The following is a 15741-nucleotide window of genomic DNA, read 5'->3' on the forward strand; positions in this document are numbered from 1 at the left end:
GCAGCCAGGAGCTGCACTTCGGCCCGTCTGTACAGAACCAACACATTTAAAACTCAGACTCCCATCTCCTTCAGCCCGGCTGACAGCCCATCAGAAAGGGATCAGTAATTGAAAATCCCGGGAAAGAGGATAATGATCGTTTATTTGTGTGAAATGTAAACGAGGAAAGAGAAACCTCGCCTCGTGATGCCGGCGCTTATCTGGCAGCCTCTCGGTTAATTAAATCAAAAGGCATGCAAACACAGATTTGAGCTTCCCAGCTCAGCAGCCCGCGCTGCTCTGCACTTAATCAAGCCAGCATTATAGTTTTGATTGCACTACACATCTTTTAACTTCTGCCTAGCTATTAAATAATAATTGAAATTAATACTCAGTGGAAAAAAATACTCTGCGAAAGGAGAAAAAACAGCAAGCTGATGCCAATGATCGCAGTGTGTTTAAATGAGAGAGAGAGAGAGAGAGAGAGAGCGTGCTAACTCGAGTTCTCCAATGACAAATGATGGGCTGTGGAAACATCGATACATCTCAGGTGCGTGCCGAGCCCCCTGTATGATGTCGTGTCCTCTAATGCTTGCGTTGCGTTGTGTAGATCACAATTAAACAGGAAGGCATCCGTCTCTGTCTCTGGCCGCGGCTCTGCGGTGGCGTTCTTTACGGGAGGTGAATTATTGAGTAAAGCGGCAGCAGTCTGCGAGGGGGGGCTTCTCTGAGGCGGGCGGAGAGGGGGGCACAGCTTCTGCTCCCCTGACTTCCTGTCTGTGCCATCCCCCCATTCCCGAGCCGAGATTAATCCTCGAGACGATAAGTGTTTTGCATGTTGCATGTGCATGCGTGTGCGTGTGTGAGTGTTGAGTCCCCGTGTTCAAGGCCTGCCCGGAACTGAAGCGGTGTCGAGCAGCTGCGTGCCAGCTGAGTGGGCATGACCGGGCCCTCTGTCAGTGGCTCCCCCTCCTCCGGGCTCACGCTGCGCCGCTCTTCTTTTTCTGCAGCTACGGTGATCCTGAACGAGCTGAACTGGACCCAGGCTCTGGAGAAGGTGTTCATAGAGAACCGCAACGAAGACCCGTCCCTGCTGTGGCAGGTGTTTGGCAGCGCCACCGGAGTCACCAGATACTACCCAGGTACGCACACCCGTCCTCAGACCTGGCCGGGCCCCAGGGGGCCACGTGTGGGGGGTCATCTCTCCCATGCGTTTCCTGCTGTAGAAATCACTCCCTGCTGAAGGCTGAGATGCTGGTGATTTATATACAGGGATGTGACTGGAAAGACATGATCAAATTGTCATGCCCATAAACACAACACAGCTAAACAAGCTACAGTGGCTCTCAAAAGTACTCCCCCCCCTGGACTCGTCCATGTCCTTGTGTCTCAACATGACATCAGAATGGATTTAATCAGGAGTTTGTGCCACTGATCAACTCAGGAAATGTCCATCATGTTAAAGTGATAAATATAATCTGCACATTGTTCTAAATTGATTACAAATACAAAAATAATAAAATAAGAATAGAATAGTCCATAGAATCTTCCTCCACTCGGCCTCCGTCTCCCACATGCCCTCTGTCAAACTCCAGCCCAGATTTGATGGGAGTTATTTCTCTCCTATAAAGGGCACTGTTGTGAAGCGTGGGCTGTTGCTGCAGTAGCCCAGTGTCTCCCCGCTCAGCCGTGGAAGACTGTGACTCTAGAGCTGCCATCGGCCTCTCAGTGGCCTCCCTGACTAGTGCCCTTCTCTCCGGATACTCGGTGTCTGAGGACGGCCTGATCTAGCAGAGTCACAGTTGTGCCATATTCTCTCCGTGTCTTAATAATGGCCTTTACTGTGCTCCGGGGATATTCAGTGCCTTGGAGATGTTCTTATATCCGACCCCTGATTGGTGCTTCTGAAGAACCTTATTCCAGATTTGCATTGAATGTTCCTTCGTCTTCAGGATGTAGTTTTTGTCCAGCTGTGGGACCTCCAGAGACAGGTGTGTTTAACCTGAAATCATGTGACTCACCTTCATTGCCCAGAGCTGGACTCCATTCAACCAATGACACGACTTCTACAGACTATCAGGGGTGTCAGAGCAAAGGGACTGACTACCTGTGCGTTCAAGTATTTCTGTTTTGTATTTGCAATTAATTTAGAACAGTTTGCAAATTATTTCTCACTTTGACATGATGGACATTGTCTGTGGTGATCAGTGGCACAAACTCCTGATTAAATCCATTCTGACGTCATGTTGAGACACAATGACATGTGGACAAGTCCAGAGGGGTGAATACATTAGAGAGCCAATGTGTATATATATATGTATGTATGTAATGTTCATGACATTAGTGTGAGTTAATGTGAGGGAGACGTCAAGCCTTCTAACACTCGTCTGTCCCTCCATCCAGCCACGCCCTGGAGAGCACCCAACGGGATCGACCTGTACGACGTGCGAAGACGGCCCTGGTAAGACACTCCTCTGTTTCTGTGACCTTGTCTGACCCGACTAGATATCAGAAAAGGTATAAAATGACTGTCCAGCTCGATCACCCATCCGGGAATATGTTTGACAGCCGGTTGTCTTTAATATCGCAGGAATAACTGCATCCAGACAGTCGGGCCTCTGGGAACAAACCATATCGTATGCGTTTCAGAAGTCCTGCTGCTCCAGGGCTGAGCAATACTTACAGGAACATTCAGAACTTATTGCTGGTCTAATGAAAGAGAGATTCAGATGAAAAGTAGGTGTATAGTGTGAGGAATTCGACAGCACAGAGCTTAAGTGCATTGTTTTTAAAATGACCGTCTCACGTCCCACTCAGGAAAAAACTAACAGATTACAGGTAGAGGGAAGAACTGGACCCAATATGTTGTGCTGTACGTATTCATCTCCAAACAAGTGGAAGAGATTAATATCCCCATCCCAGAAGAGACAGGACCGCGACTCTCTCCGCTCTCCTCTGTGGCTGGCTATTTATTTGATTGTCACCTGTGTCCCTTCAGTGTGTCGCTCTGTCCAAATGCCTCGAGGAGTTCTCAGCTCTCCCGCTCGTGTGTCTGTGTACATTGTCAACATCACTATAAATCCCCCGCATGCTCTGGGACCCCCTTCTCACGCAGCCTGAGACGTTCCAGGCATCCTGCGCATTGTTCTCACGCGGCCCCGCGATCCGTTAACGCAGGACAGCACAAAAGGTGCGATTGTGAGGTCGCTGCCCATGCGTCCCTAGGGAGATATTCTCCACTCCATCCCCAGAAATACACAATGACTTGTCCAAACTCTAGCAATCGCAGCGACACGAAGGTGCCATTTCACAGCAGGGCTTCTAATCTGTGCCACAGAGGTGTTTGTTTCCTGTGAGCCTGAGCAGATCTCTTTCTTACCCCGGTATCTGCCCCACACAACACCAGTCTGTCTTATGAAGGGTTTTAGAAGATGGCAGCAGAGAGATTTCCTCGGCCTTAACGATGCCACTAATAAGAAGTCTTCGTCCCACCCCACAGCCCCCATTTATGTTGAGCACGCGTTGCTGCGGGTCTTCGCTTCTCCGGGACTCTCCCTTTCTTCCTCCAGCTCGACTCGTCCCTCAGATTGTGTTTTTCTGAGACGCACAGTCGGCAGTCCGGCCCGCGCCCCCGCCAGCCTGTCAGCTCTCTCTGGTTTTGAGGGCCGTTAATGAGCCCATCTCCCCCGCACTCTGGCAGTGGGACGGGCTGTCACTGTTTGTGGACAGACCTGTTTCCACGCCGCTGGCCAGTAGGGGGTCCAGGCAGTGCCGCCTCCTCGTCTTGTGCTTGTCCGATTGCCCGTCATACTCTGGAAAAGCACCGTCTTTGTTGCCTGGTAAAAATGTAAAATAAATCAAACCTAACTTTTATTTTATTTTTTTTCAATATCCAGTTTTTTTTCCCCTGATACCCACTTAACATAAGAGTGGTACAGGAGGACACCTACCTAAATAATTTGTCACCTTGAGACAAGTGTCCTTTTGCCACAAAATGTCACAATTGTCCCCATCCTTTTTCCCAATCGATAGCTTTCGAAGATGTCTTAAAATCAGGGCAGTCCTGACTGGTGTCAAAGTGCTTATTAAGTGAAGATAGGACCAGCGCATTCGTTAAATTCTGTTTGACAGACACAATAACAGGACAGACACAATGACACTACAGACTCTAGAGAGTTCAAACCGGGCCGCAGTGATTAATACCGGGCCGCGGTGGCGGTGGTTCCGCATGGTGCGACCAGCAGATGGAGTCTGTCACCGCTGTCTTCAGACAGGGTCACAGCGGCGGCTCCCTGTCCCCCCGGGGTGAAGCTCTTCTCTCCCCGTAGCCCCGCGGCGCTGAAACTGGAATGGATGCGGAGGGGTCCAGGTGATTAATGACACCCTCGCGTTCTCTCACAGGCAGCCGGAGCCTGGAGCAGCCCGTCTGCGCTCCCATAATGGCTCTTTGAAAAGAAAAAAGAAAAGGATAAATAACAACTTCCATCTGGTTTACTTCTTCCTCGTTGCGACGTGGTTGGAAAAATAAATCCCGGCTGAACGAGGGAACGCCTGGTAGCAGATGCAGTCCTCGATCGGTGAATTTGGTCGAGTTTGGGCCCCTGCGATGGGGAGGGGGGGGTGGGTGGTGGTCGGTGAGAGGGTGAGGGAGTGAGGGAGATGTGCCTTTGGGCTGCTGCTGTTTGAATGAGTGTGCAAAGGGAGCTGGGAAAAGTATATTGTGTGGAATCGGGGGACATTTCAAATGAAAGGAAGGCAGGACTGTTTGAAAGTCAATGTGGACAAGTGCGAGGTATTACACACAGGTAACAAAAATGTCCACTATAATTACACAGTGGGAGGAATAGAACTAGATGAAGTAACGCATGAGAAAGACCTAGGAGTCTATCACTGCTCTAGAGGCAGTTCAGAGGAGAGCAACCAGACTTATTCCAGGTCTGAAGGGAATGTCCTACTGAGAGATTGAGGAACTGAACCTTTTCACCCTGGAACAGAGGAGACTACGTGGGGACTTGATCCAAGTCTTCAAAATCATGAAGGGCATCGACCACATCAAACCAGAGGAGCTTTTCCAGATCAGCAGGGACAAACGCACCCGGGGACACAAATGGAAATTGGGCTTCAAGGCATTCAAGACAGAAAACAGGAGACACTTCTTCACACAGAGAGGCGTCTCAGTCTGAACAAACTCCCCAGCGATGTGGCTGAAGAGACAATTTGGGAACATTCAAAAACAGACTGGATAGGATCCTTGATCACTTAGTTATTAATGGACACCAAACGAGCACGATGGGTTGAATAGCCTCCTCAAGATTGGACACTGTCTTAAATGTGCCCCTGCTTCTACACTTCCTGTCCCGACGGCCCCTGCAGTCCAGGTGTCCAGTGTAATCTGTTGCCACCCTTGAAGCCTCGAGGGCCATTTGCAGGTAGAATTACCCTTCGTAGATCTGCTCAGATACAGCAGGGAGATACCTCCCCGGCAGCAGGCGAGTCTTGGGCCGGTAGTGTGACTGCATCGCATGAGCAATCTGAGGACTGAAATGGCACAGTGCCCCCTGGACAGTGATCTGACCCACTTTACGTAAGAAGTCATCCTACATTTTAAAGACATGTCTTTCAAGCACGACAAGCAATTTCACTCCTTCCTTTCTTCCTCTTCGAGAGAGAGGGCTGTTTAGTGTGAGTGTGACAGGCCCTGCATTAACACAATAATGATGATGGCACAAATAATAAACACACAACTGCGTTCTTTGCTGCTTCCTAACAAGGAGATTAAGCCACGTAGAGAGACGTTAACAAGGTCTAAACTGACAGACTAATTACTGTCACGCGGTCGGGAGTTTTCCCAGTTATCCTTTCTGACAGGACCTGATTTAGCGGAAAACCTGTAAAATGTTGTAACTCTCAGAACGAGCGACTCTCGCTGGTAATTGCGGTGTGGCTCGGCAGCCGGGTGCTCCCATGTCGGCTCGGCGCACTTTCGGCAGCACAGGCGGCGTTCCTCTCTTTGCCCACGCCTCTGCAGAGGCACGGTTTCAGTCCCTGGCCATTTAAACGAGGGATCGAAAACAAAGGTTTCGTCTGTGACTCTGGGGACCCTCTTTCAATCAGCGATAATGGTGGGGTTGCAGTTTATAGCGCAATCACTTTGGATTTATACAGCGCTGTTCTCTCCCCTCAACAGGGCACTGAGACTCGCCCCTGACGTAGTCGATTCGGCACGTTAATTCTGTGTTCCCCCGCCGTTAATCCACTCTCCTGCCCCTCACGGTGGACCTGGTCCTCGGCGTCTGCTCCTCTGTATTCCTTCATGCGCAGCTTCCTGACACCCCTGCATCGTTAGGCTGCGAGCGCCCAGATGAGCCAGACGGACCGAAGAGCATGATCGGCTCGTTTAGGTTTCTAACCGTTCTGATCGTCTCGGAAGCGAAGGATGCTTTTAGAGCTCACAGAATGAGATTTACTGACACCCCCGGGCCAACCGTGCTTTGTGTAACGGGTCCATGTGTAACTAACTGCTGTTAGTGGCCGGCTGTGTGTTTTCAGAGGGGCTCGGCAGACCCGGCTCCCGGTCCAGAGGGAGTCAGCCGAGTCAACACAGTGTGATGGAGTGTGTTTCTGTGTCACACTAGCTCAAGATACAGAATTGAGATCCTGAGAGTCTGTAGAGGACTTGTCTCTCACTGTGTTTGTCTGTTTGTGAGTCATGGGGTCAGAGATCTCCAGTGTTGGCATCACTCACTGTAATTCACTGGCCTTTGTCAGATGATTGCTGTGTGTGACTCTGTGTGTAATTGTGTGTGCGTGTGCGTGTGTGTGTGTGTGTGTGTGAGAGAGAGAGAGAGAGAGAGAGACTTTAATTAAGTGATGCTGAACCCCCAGCTGTGTTTGAGTTTCTTTTGTGTTGTTGTGTTTCTGCGCTGTGTTGAACCTCTGCTTAGACAGAGGGAGTGTGTCATTGACCTCCTGCTCATTGCTGATATATATATATATATATATAAATAAAGACACTTCTACTGCAGACGACAGAGCAGAAATAAACCCTATACATGTCTGTGCACCAGGTCTTGTGTGTGCGAAGTGTCCATTACTGAGTCGCTGGCACGTGGCCGTCAGGGTGGACGTCCACAGGAGGCGTTGCGTTCGGCCTCCATCTGGTCCGGAGTGTCTCTGCTGCTCTGAACAACATGGATGCAGCTGACAGAGGACTGTTATTCAATATATATATGTTCTGAGTTGTCTTTTCCATAAGCCCTTCTTACTGCAGGCGTTACTGCGCCCAGGGGGATGGCGGCCTCACCATTTATTTCCAGCGCTGCGTTGCGTTCATAGGGACACCTATGAACACGCAGTTTTGTTTTTTATTCTGGTTTTGTTTTATTTGTGTATTGAGCTGAGCTGAAACGCGGTGAGCAGCAGGGAAGACCAGCACAGAGACGTAATCTTCTTTGTGGTACAAAAGCTCGCTCTTGTCCTCGGTTTGGAGAAAACGCCCACTGCAAGCGGATGCTAAATAAGCCTCAATACTTTGCCTGAAGGGTGGCTGCCTGTCATTGGGTCGGATCATATCTTATATTTTCCTTTCTATATCAAAACAAGCGTGCCTCTGTGGGCATTTTTCTGCAGGTTACATTCCGCAAGAAGGAGAGCGAGAAAATTAAGACAATTAACCTGACACTGCAGATCTGTTCCCACAGGCTGCCTCCCCATCCCCAGCCCCACCGAAAATTAATGGTCCAACCACTACAGTTAATTGTCTCCAATTGCTCCGACATTAATTATTAACATTTCTCAATTGTAATGTCTGTGTAGGTTATTAAAGGCAGGGGGAGCGAGGGAGCGAGAGAGAGAGGGAATGAGAGAGCGAGAGAGCAGGCAAGCGAGAGACAGTCCAGCAGACCTAGATTTCTGCTACTGAAGCGTTGCAAAGATCCCATTACCTCCGCGGTGCAATCCACCATCCAGCCGTTAGAGATATCGATTTTCACAACAGTCAATCTCGCCTCTCGGTAAATATTTTGGGTTGGCAAACCGGTGGTCAATCCCACAGAGAGCTGCAGATAATGCGTCTATGAGGAAGCCACGCTCACGGAGCCGGCGACAGAGGAAGATGGCCCTCTCTCTCCCTCTGTCTCTTTCCCTCTCTATCTCTCTCTCCCTCCCTCCCCCTCTCTCTCTCACTGTCCTGCTGGGCCATGCTTTCTGTCTCTGATTGAAGTCCAAAGGGGGCTTAGGATTCAGCAGCAGAGACCAATATGGACGCCTTCACGGTCATCAAAAAGAAAAATAAGAGTGTGTGTGTGCTTTTGTGTGGTTGTGTGTGTGTGTGTGTGTGTGTGTGTGTGTGTGTGTGTGTGTGTGTGGTTGGTTGTGTGTGTGTCTGTGTGTATGTGGTTGGTTGTGTGTGCGTCTGTGTGTATGTGGTTGGTTGTGTGTGCGTCTGTGTGTATGTGGTTGGTTGTGTGTGTGTGTGTGTGTGTGTGTGTGTGTGTGTGTGTGTGTGTGTATATGTGGTTGGTTGTGTGTGTGTGTGCGTGTGTATGTGGTTGGTTGTGTGTGTGTGTGTGTGTGTGTGTGTGTATATGTGGTTGGTTGTGTGTGTGTGTGTTTGTGTGTGTGTGTATGTGGTTGTGTGTGTGCATGTGTGTGGTTGGTTGTGTGTGTGTCTGTGTGTGTGTATGTGGTTGGTTGTGTGTGTGTGTGTGTGTGTGTGTGTATTTGGTTGGTTGTGTGTGTGTGTGTGTGCTTGTGTATGTGGTTGGTTGTGTGTGTGTATGTGGTTGGTTGTGTGTGTGTGTGCGTGTGTGTGTATGTGGTTGGTTTTGTGTGTGTGTGTGTGTGTATATATGTGGTTGGTTGTGTGTGTGCGTGTGTATGTGGTTGGTTGTGCGTGTGTATGTGGTTGGTTGTGTGTGTGTGCGTGTGTATGTGGTTGGTTGTGTGTGTGTGTGCGTGTGTATGTGGTTGGTTGGGTGTGTGTGTGCGTGTGTATGTGGTTGGTTGTGTGTGTGTGTGCGTGTGTATGTGGTTGGTTGGGTGTGTGTATGTGGTTGGTTGTGTGTGTGTGTGTGTGTATGTGGCTGGTTGTGTGTGTGTGTGTGCGTGTGTATGTGGTTGGTTGGGTGTGTGTGTGTGTATGTGGCTGGTTGGGTGTGTGTGTGTGTATGTGGTTGGTTGTGTGTGTGTGTGTGCGTGTGTATGTGGTTGGTTGTGTGTGTGTGTGTGTGTGTGTGTGTATGTGGTTGTGTGTGTGCATGTGTGTGGTTGGTTGTGTGTGTGTGTATGTGGTTGGTTGTGTGTGTGTGTGTGTATATGTGGTTGGTTGTGTGTGTGTATGTGGTTGGTTGTGTGTGTATGTATATGTGGTTGGTTGTGTGTGTGTATGTGGTTGGTTGTGTGTGTGTGTGTGTATGTGGTTGGTTGTGTGTGTGTGTGTGTGTGTGTATGTGGTTGGTTGTGTGTGTGTGTGTGCGTGTGTATGTGGTTGGTTGTGTGTGTGTGTGTGTGTGTGTATGTGGTTGTGTGTGTGCATGTGTGTGGTTGGTTGTGTGTGTGTGTATGTGGTTGGTTGTGTGTGTGTGTGTATATGTGGTTGGTTGTGTGTGTGTATGTGGTTGGTTGTGTGTGTGTATGTGGTTGGTTAGGTGTGTGTGTGTATATGTGGTTGGTTGTGTGTGTGTGTGTGTGTGTGTGTGTATTTGGTTGGTTGTGTGTGTGTGTGCGTGTGTATGTGGTTGGTTGGGTGTGTGTATGTGGTTGGTTGTGTGTGTGTGTGTGTATGTGGCTGGTTGTGTGTGTGTGTGTGTGTGTGTATGTGGTTGGTTGGGTGTGTGTGTGTGTATGTGGCTGGTTGTGTGTGTGTGTGTGTATGTGGTTGGTTGTGTGTGTGTGTGTGTGTGCGTGTGTATGTGGTTGGTTGTGTGTGTGTGTGTGTGTGTGTGTGTGTATGTGGTTGTGTGTGTGCATGTGTGTGGTTGGTTGTGTGTGTGTGTATGTGGTTGGTTGTGTGTGTGTGTATATGTGGTTGGTTGTGTGTGTGTATGTGGTTGGTTGTGTGTGTGTATGTGGTTGGTTGGGTGTGTGTGTGTATATGTGGTTGGTTGTGTGTGTGTATGTGGTTGGTTGTGTGTGTGTATGTGGTTGGTTGTGTGTGTGTGTGTGTGTGTGTGTGTGTGTGTGTGTATGTGGTTGGTTGTGTGTGTGTGTGTGTGTGTGTGTGTGTGTGTATGTTAGCATCAGCATTAAATTTTGCAGCACATCCACCCTTGATGAGGTTTTCTGAATCAGTGATGAGTAAATTAAAACAATGTATAAAGAAACGTATCTCTTCCAGTGGGCGTGGCTGTAGTTTCTAGAATGTGTTTGAACTCCATGATGTAGCCGCTGAAAGAGATGAAGAAGCCTGCAGTTTCGTGCAGCGTTATCCATTCTTTGCTACTATGCATTTAATCTAGAAAACAAGTTATGTTTTCATGAAAGAATCCCCCCCAATCTTCACACTGATAGTGTTTATCGTCGTGGCATTCCTCTATTCCCGTTTCTATGAAAGCTAATGTATTTTATTCAGATATGCCCAAAAAAAACTAAGATGAAATGTGTATGTGTATATATATTCATATTTATATTTATATATATATATATATATATATATATATATATATGTATTTCTGTATAGATAGATATGCACAGTATATATATGGCACAACCCCTCCAATCCCCCCCAGTAACTGAGAGGGCTGCTGCTGCGACCCGCAGTGAATACGCAAGCGGAGGAGCTGTCTTCTGTCGCCGGCTGTGGATTTGCTTCTCCCAGAATTTATTTTATCTTAATTTAATCTTTATTCAATAAGCACGTCTCAAGAGAGTGGGCTACGAAAGCGTCAGTCCATAAAATAATAAAAACCAGTTGCTGCATCCCACACGCATCAACAGTCACCTCCCTGCTCCGCAACACGCAACGCCGCCGCTATAACACAGATAATTCCTCCGATTCCGCGCCGGGGAAATCTGGGAAATTCAAATTTAAATCCAAGCGCTTACAAATAGGTTATTGAATATATATATACAATCTGGGCTGCCATTATCACTGCCACGTTTAAGGCTTCCCGTTGATATTAATGTATTGATTCTTCCCTGCTTTGTTCGCAGGCGATTACACGAACACAAATGAAAGTGTTTGAGCAGGCGTGGTGCAGCGGCTCGCATCACAATGCAAACGAGACCCCGAGTGGCGAGTTCTGCTGGAGGCTTTCAGAAATAACAACCGGTGTTATTATTTCCCAAGATTGCCTATTCTATCAAAGTGCGTGTATGTACAGTAATGTGCAAAAGTTTTAGGCAGGTGTGAAAAAATGTTGTAGAGTAAGAATGCTTTCAAAAATAGACATGTTAATAGATTATATTTATCAATTAACTAAATGCAAAGTGAGTGAACAGAAGAAAAATCTACATCAAATCCATGTTTGGTGTGACCACCCTTTGCCTTCAAAACAGCATCAGTTCTTCTAGGTACACTTGCACAAAGTCAGGGATTTTGTAGGCATATAGTCAGGTGTTTGATTAAACAATTATACCACACAGGTGCTAATGATCATCAATTCAATATGTAGGTTGAAACACAATCATTAACTGAAACAGAAACAGCCGTGTAGGAGGAATAAAACTGGGTGAGGAACAGCCAAACTCAGCTAACAAGGTTACTGTCAAAAGTCAAACACCATGGCAAGACTGAGCACAGCAACAAGACACAAGGCAGTTATACTGCATCAGCAAGGTCTCTCCCAGGCAGACATTTAAAGCAGACAGGGGTTTCCAGATGTGCTGTCCATGTGCTGTGGGACCCTGGTACACCCATCTACTGTCCGGAGAAGTCTGGTCAGAAGTGGCCTTCATGGAAGACTTGCGGCCAAAAAGCCATACCTCCGACGTGGCAACATGGCCAAGCGACTCAACTATGCACGGAAACACAGGAACTGGGGTGCAGGAAAATGGCAGCAGGTGCTCTGGACTGATGAGTCAAAGTTTGAAATATTTGGCTGTAGCAGGAGGCAGTTTGTTCACCGAAGGGCTGGAGAGCTGTACACGAATGAGGGTCTGCAGGCAACAGTGAAGCATGGTGGAGGTTCCTTGTGGCTGCATTTCTGCAAATGGAGTTGGGGATTTGGTCAGAATTAATGGTCTCCTCAATGCTGAGAAGTACAGGCAGATACATATCCATCATGCAATACCATCAAGGAGGCATCTGACTGGCCCCAAATTTATGACAACAACCCCAAACATACATAGTCCTGGATGGTATGGCCCCCACAGAGCCCTGATCTCAACATCGAGTCTGTTTGGATGACATGAAGAGAGGGAAGCAACTGAGGCTGCCAAAATCCACAGAAGAACTGTGGTTAGTTCTCCAAGATGTTTGGGCCAACCTACCTGCCGAGTTCCTTCAAAAACTGTGTGCAAGTGTACCTAGAAGAATTGATGCTGTTTTGAAGGTAAAGTGTGGTCACACCAAACATGGATTTGATGTAGATTTTTCTTCTGTTCACTCACTTTGCATTTAGTTAATTGATAAATATAAACTATTAACATGTCTATTTTTGAAAGCATTCTTACTTTACAGCATTGTTTCACACCTTCCTAAAACTTTTGCACAGTACTGTATATCTATCTTTGCGTGAATTTGCAGGAGTCTGGAGATACTCGGGTATCTGTTCTGCTGCGTGATTTGACCTCTGGGATGTGGTATCCCTGTCAAGGTTACAGGACATCTGTTGGAAAGTGAAGTGAAACTCTTCTGGGCTCTGCGTGGCTTTCGACTGCTTCTGACGGAGATTGAATAATGTGAATTATCTGCAGGTCTTACCAAAAGCCGGTGCATCATTATGTGTTGTCAATGGCACCGAACGATATTGTTTCCTTAGAGAAAAGGTTAAAGAGAAAAGGAAAAGAAGCCAATTCAAATCCCCATTGATGCCCAGTCTCTCTCTGCCTGAACTTCACCGGAGGCCATGTCGATTCCAAGGGTACAGACCCCTGCTGTAATGGGAAGGATGTCGGGGAGGAAGCCCTCCTGTCTCTCTCTCTTTCTCTTCCTCTTCCTCTACCTGTCTCCCTCTCTTTCTCCCTCTCCCCGACAGACACAGCCTGCTGCCTCAGACAGACCCGTGCCTGATTTGATAAATATTATTATTGTTGTTTTGTGGGATAAACAGCCCCGGCTTCCGTCCTCACTGCCGCCTCATCAATCACACTCCTGTTAAATCATAAAAAATGAAAATAACGTCTACGATGCTAATTTTTATTATTATTCCACGTTGCCAGGGTCATAAATCAGAACATGTTCATTTCCAAAAAATTCACTAAACTTTAAAGATCAGAAAGAACAGTTTATGTCTTTTTCTGCCAAAGACAATTAATTAATGGATGGTTTCCAGTGTGACCCCCTTACAAGCCCACTGCCCACCACTGCCCCCCCAGCCCCCCAGGAATAAACCCCATGGGAGAGTTTACCTGAATATCTTTAAAAATACCTTAATTCATTTATTTTGGTACATTTCATACAGAAAAAGACATTTAGAACATAACAACATAAGAAAGTGTCCAATCTGTGGCAACAGATTACACTGGACACCTGGACTGCATTGGCCCCATCGTGCTCGTTTGGTGTCCATTAATAACTAAGTGATCAAGGATTCTGTCCAGTCTGTTTTTGAATGATCCCAAATTGTCTCTTCAGCCACATCACTGGGGAGTTTGTTCAGATTGTGACGCCTCTCTGTGTGAAGAAGTGTCTCCTGTTTTCCGTCTTGAATGCCTTGAAGCCCAATTTCCATTTGTGTCCCGGGTGCGAGTGTCCCTGCTGATCTGGAAAAGCTCCTCTGGTTTGATGTGGTCGATGCCTTTCATGATGTTGAAGACTTGGATCAAGTCCCCACGTAGTCTCCTCTGTTCCAGGGTGAAAAGGTTCAGGTCCTCAGTCTCTCAGTAGGACTTTCCCTTCAGACCTGGAATAAGTCTGGTTGCTCTCCTCTGAACTGCCTCTAGAGCAGCGATATCTTTATTGAAGTGTGGAGCCCAGAACTGTCCACAGTATCCAGATGAGCTCTAACTAGTGCATTGTACAGTCTGAACATCACTGCCCTTGTTCTCAATTCTACACTTTTGACAATATACCCTAACATCCTGTTTGCCTTTTTTATTGCTTCCCCACATTGTTTGGATGGAGAAAGTGAGGAGTCCACATAGACTCCTAGGTCTTTCTCATGCGTTACTTCATCTAGTTCTATTCCTCCCATAGTATAATTATAGTGGACATTTTTGTTACCTGCATGTATTACCTTGCACTTGTCCACATTGAATTTCATCTGCCAGGTGTCGGCCCACAACTGAATATTATCTAAGTCCCTTTGAATAGCCTGTGCTGCCGAGATTGTATCTGCTGAGCCGCCTATTTTAGTATCATCTGCAAGTTTGCCAACTATCCCAGAGTCCAGATCATTAATATAGATTAGAAAAAGCACAGGCCCTAGTACTGATCCCTGTGGAACTCCACTAACAACCTCCTTCCAGTTAGAAGCAACTCCTCTAATCGACACCCTCTGCTTCCTAGACATCAACCAGTTCATAATCCATCTACTTACATTACCCTGAATGCCTACAGCTTCCAATCTGAGGATCAGCCTTTGGTGTGGAACCTTATCAAAAGCTTTTTGGAAATCTAAGTATATCAGATCATATGCTTTCACATGATCTACAGCTGCAGTTGCATGTTCAAAAAATTATAATAAATTAGTAAGACATGATCTGCCTCGTCTAAACCCATGTTGACTATCTCCAAGAATATGGTTTTCATTAAGATGCTCCTCTATTTTCTGTCTAATAACTTTTTCCAGCATTTTACAGGTGATGCAGGTGAGACTGATTGGTCTGTAATTTCTTATCAGTCTCACCTGCATCACTTGTAAAACGTTGGAAAAAATGATTAGTCAGAAACATTTCAAATTGTTCCTCTGTATTTTTGAGACAACTGCTGCTTTATAACCCCCCATAGATTGTTTCCTCACCGAAGACCGAGCTGCTCCTCTCAAAGTCCTGTCTTTCTTCACCACGAGGTCAACTTTGCCCAGATACTCCTGCAGAGTTAGACCCGACAGCAGTGAACGAGTTTCCTGCACAGAGTCCACATGTGGCCAGCAGGGCTTCTCACGTGCATGCATTCAGTAGATTCAAACCTGGGTCGCCGTTACACCGGAGGAGAGAGGCCCGGAGCAGAAATAAACTGCGTTCTGTTTGCTTCTGACCGAGGAACCTCATTGGGTGTGGGATCAACTCGCGTTCATTTCCTCCAGAGTCTGACACTGAAACGAGACATTGGACGTCAGCTGTGGTCTCTCCTCTGTGGGCTCTCGGGATTAGTTGCATGTCCTCTGGTCCTACAGGGTTCACTCACCGTGAGACTCATCTCGAACTGCGGACCACTCCTGCTCGGTGTTGATCGGTCTCGTGTTCATGCGTGTGTTCGCGGTCTTGGTGTTCATGCTTCACCTGTGGTCTGTCACCATGCCGTGTGACTCCAGCGCCGGTCTCTGCCTCGGCTCTCGACGTCTCCGCTGCCCATATTAGTTAACTTAGGGTTCACCTGAACTCGGTGTGGCCCCTCCATCCCTGCACAGGAAGGTCCGTGAGGGCAGTAGAGGAAGGTCGGGGCACAGACATGTCAGTCGGTTAAGAGAGCTCGTTGTCCACGCGGGCGAGTGTCTGCGT

At 47.5% G+C, this 15741-nt stretch overlaps 1 protein-coding gene across 1 annotated transcript in view; it reads left to right on the plus strand.

The window, feature by feature from the left end:
• cacna2d2a (calcium channel, voltage-dependent, alpha 2/delta subunit 2a) overlaps window positions 1–15741 on the plus strand; it is a 247107-nt gene that overhangs the window by 180587 nt on the left and 50779 nt on the right. The window contains exons 7-8 of the mRNA XM_066697542.1: window positions 990–1121; window positions 2383–2440. Coding sequence (XP_066553639.1) covers window positions 990–1121; window positions 2383–2440 — 190 coding nt within the window. The remainder of the gene's footprint in view (window positions 1–989; window positions 1122–2382; window positions 2441–15741) is intronic.

The sequence above is a fragment of the Amia ocellicauda genome, chromosome 3, assembly GCF_036373705.1.
Source record: "Amia ocellicauda isolate fAmiCal2 chromosome 3, fAmiCal2.hap1, whole genome shotgun sequence".
NCBI classification, from domain to species: Eukaryota; Metazoa; Chordata; class Actinopteri; order Amiiformes; family Amiidae; genus Amia; species Amia ocellicauda.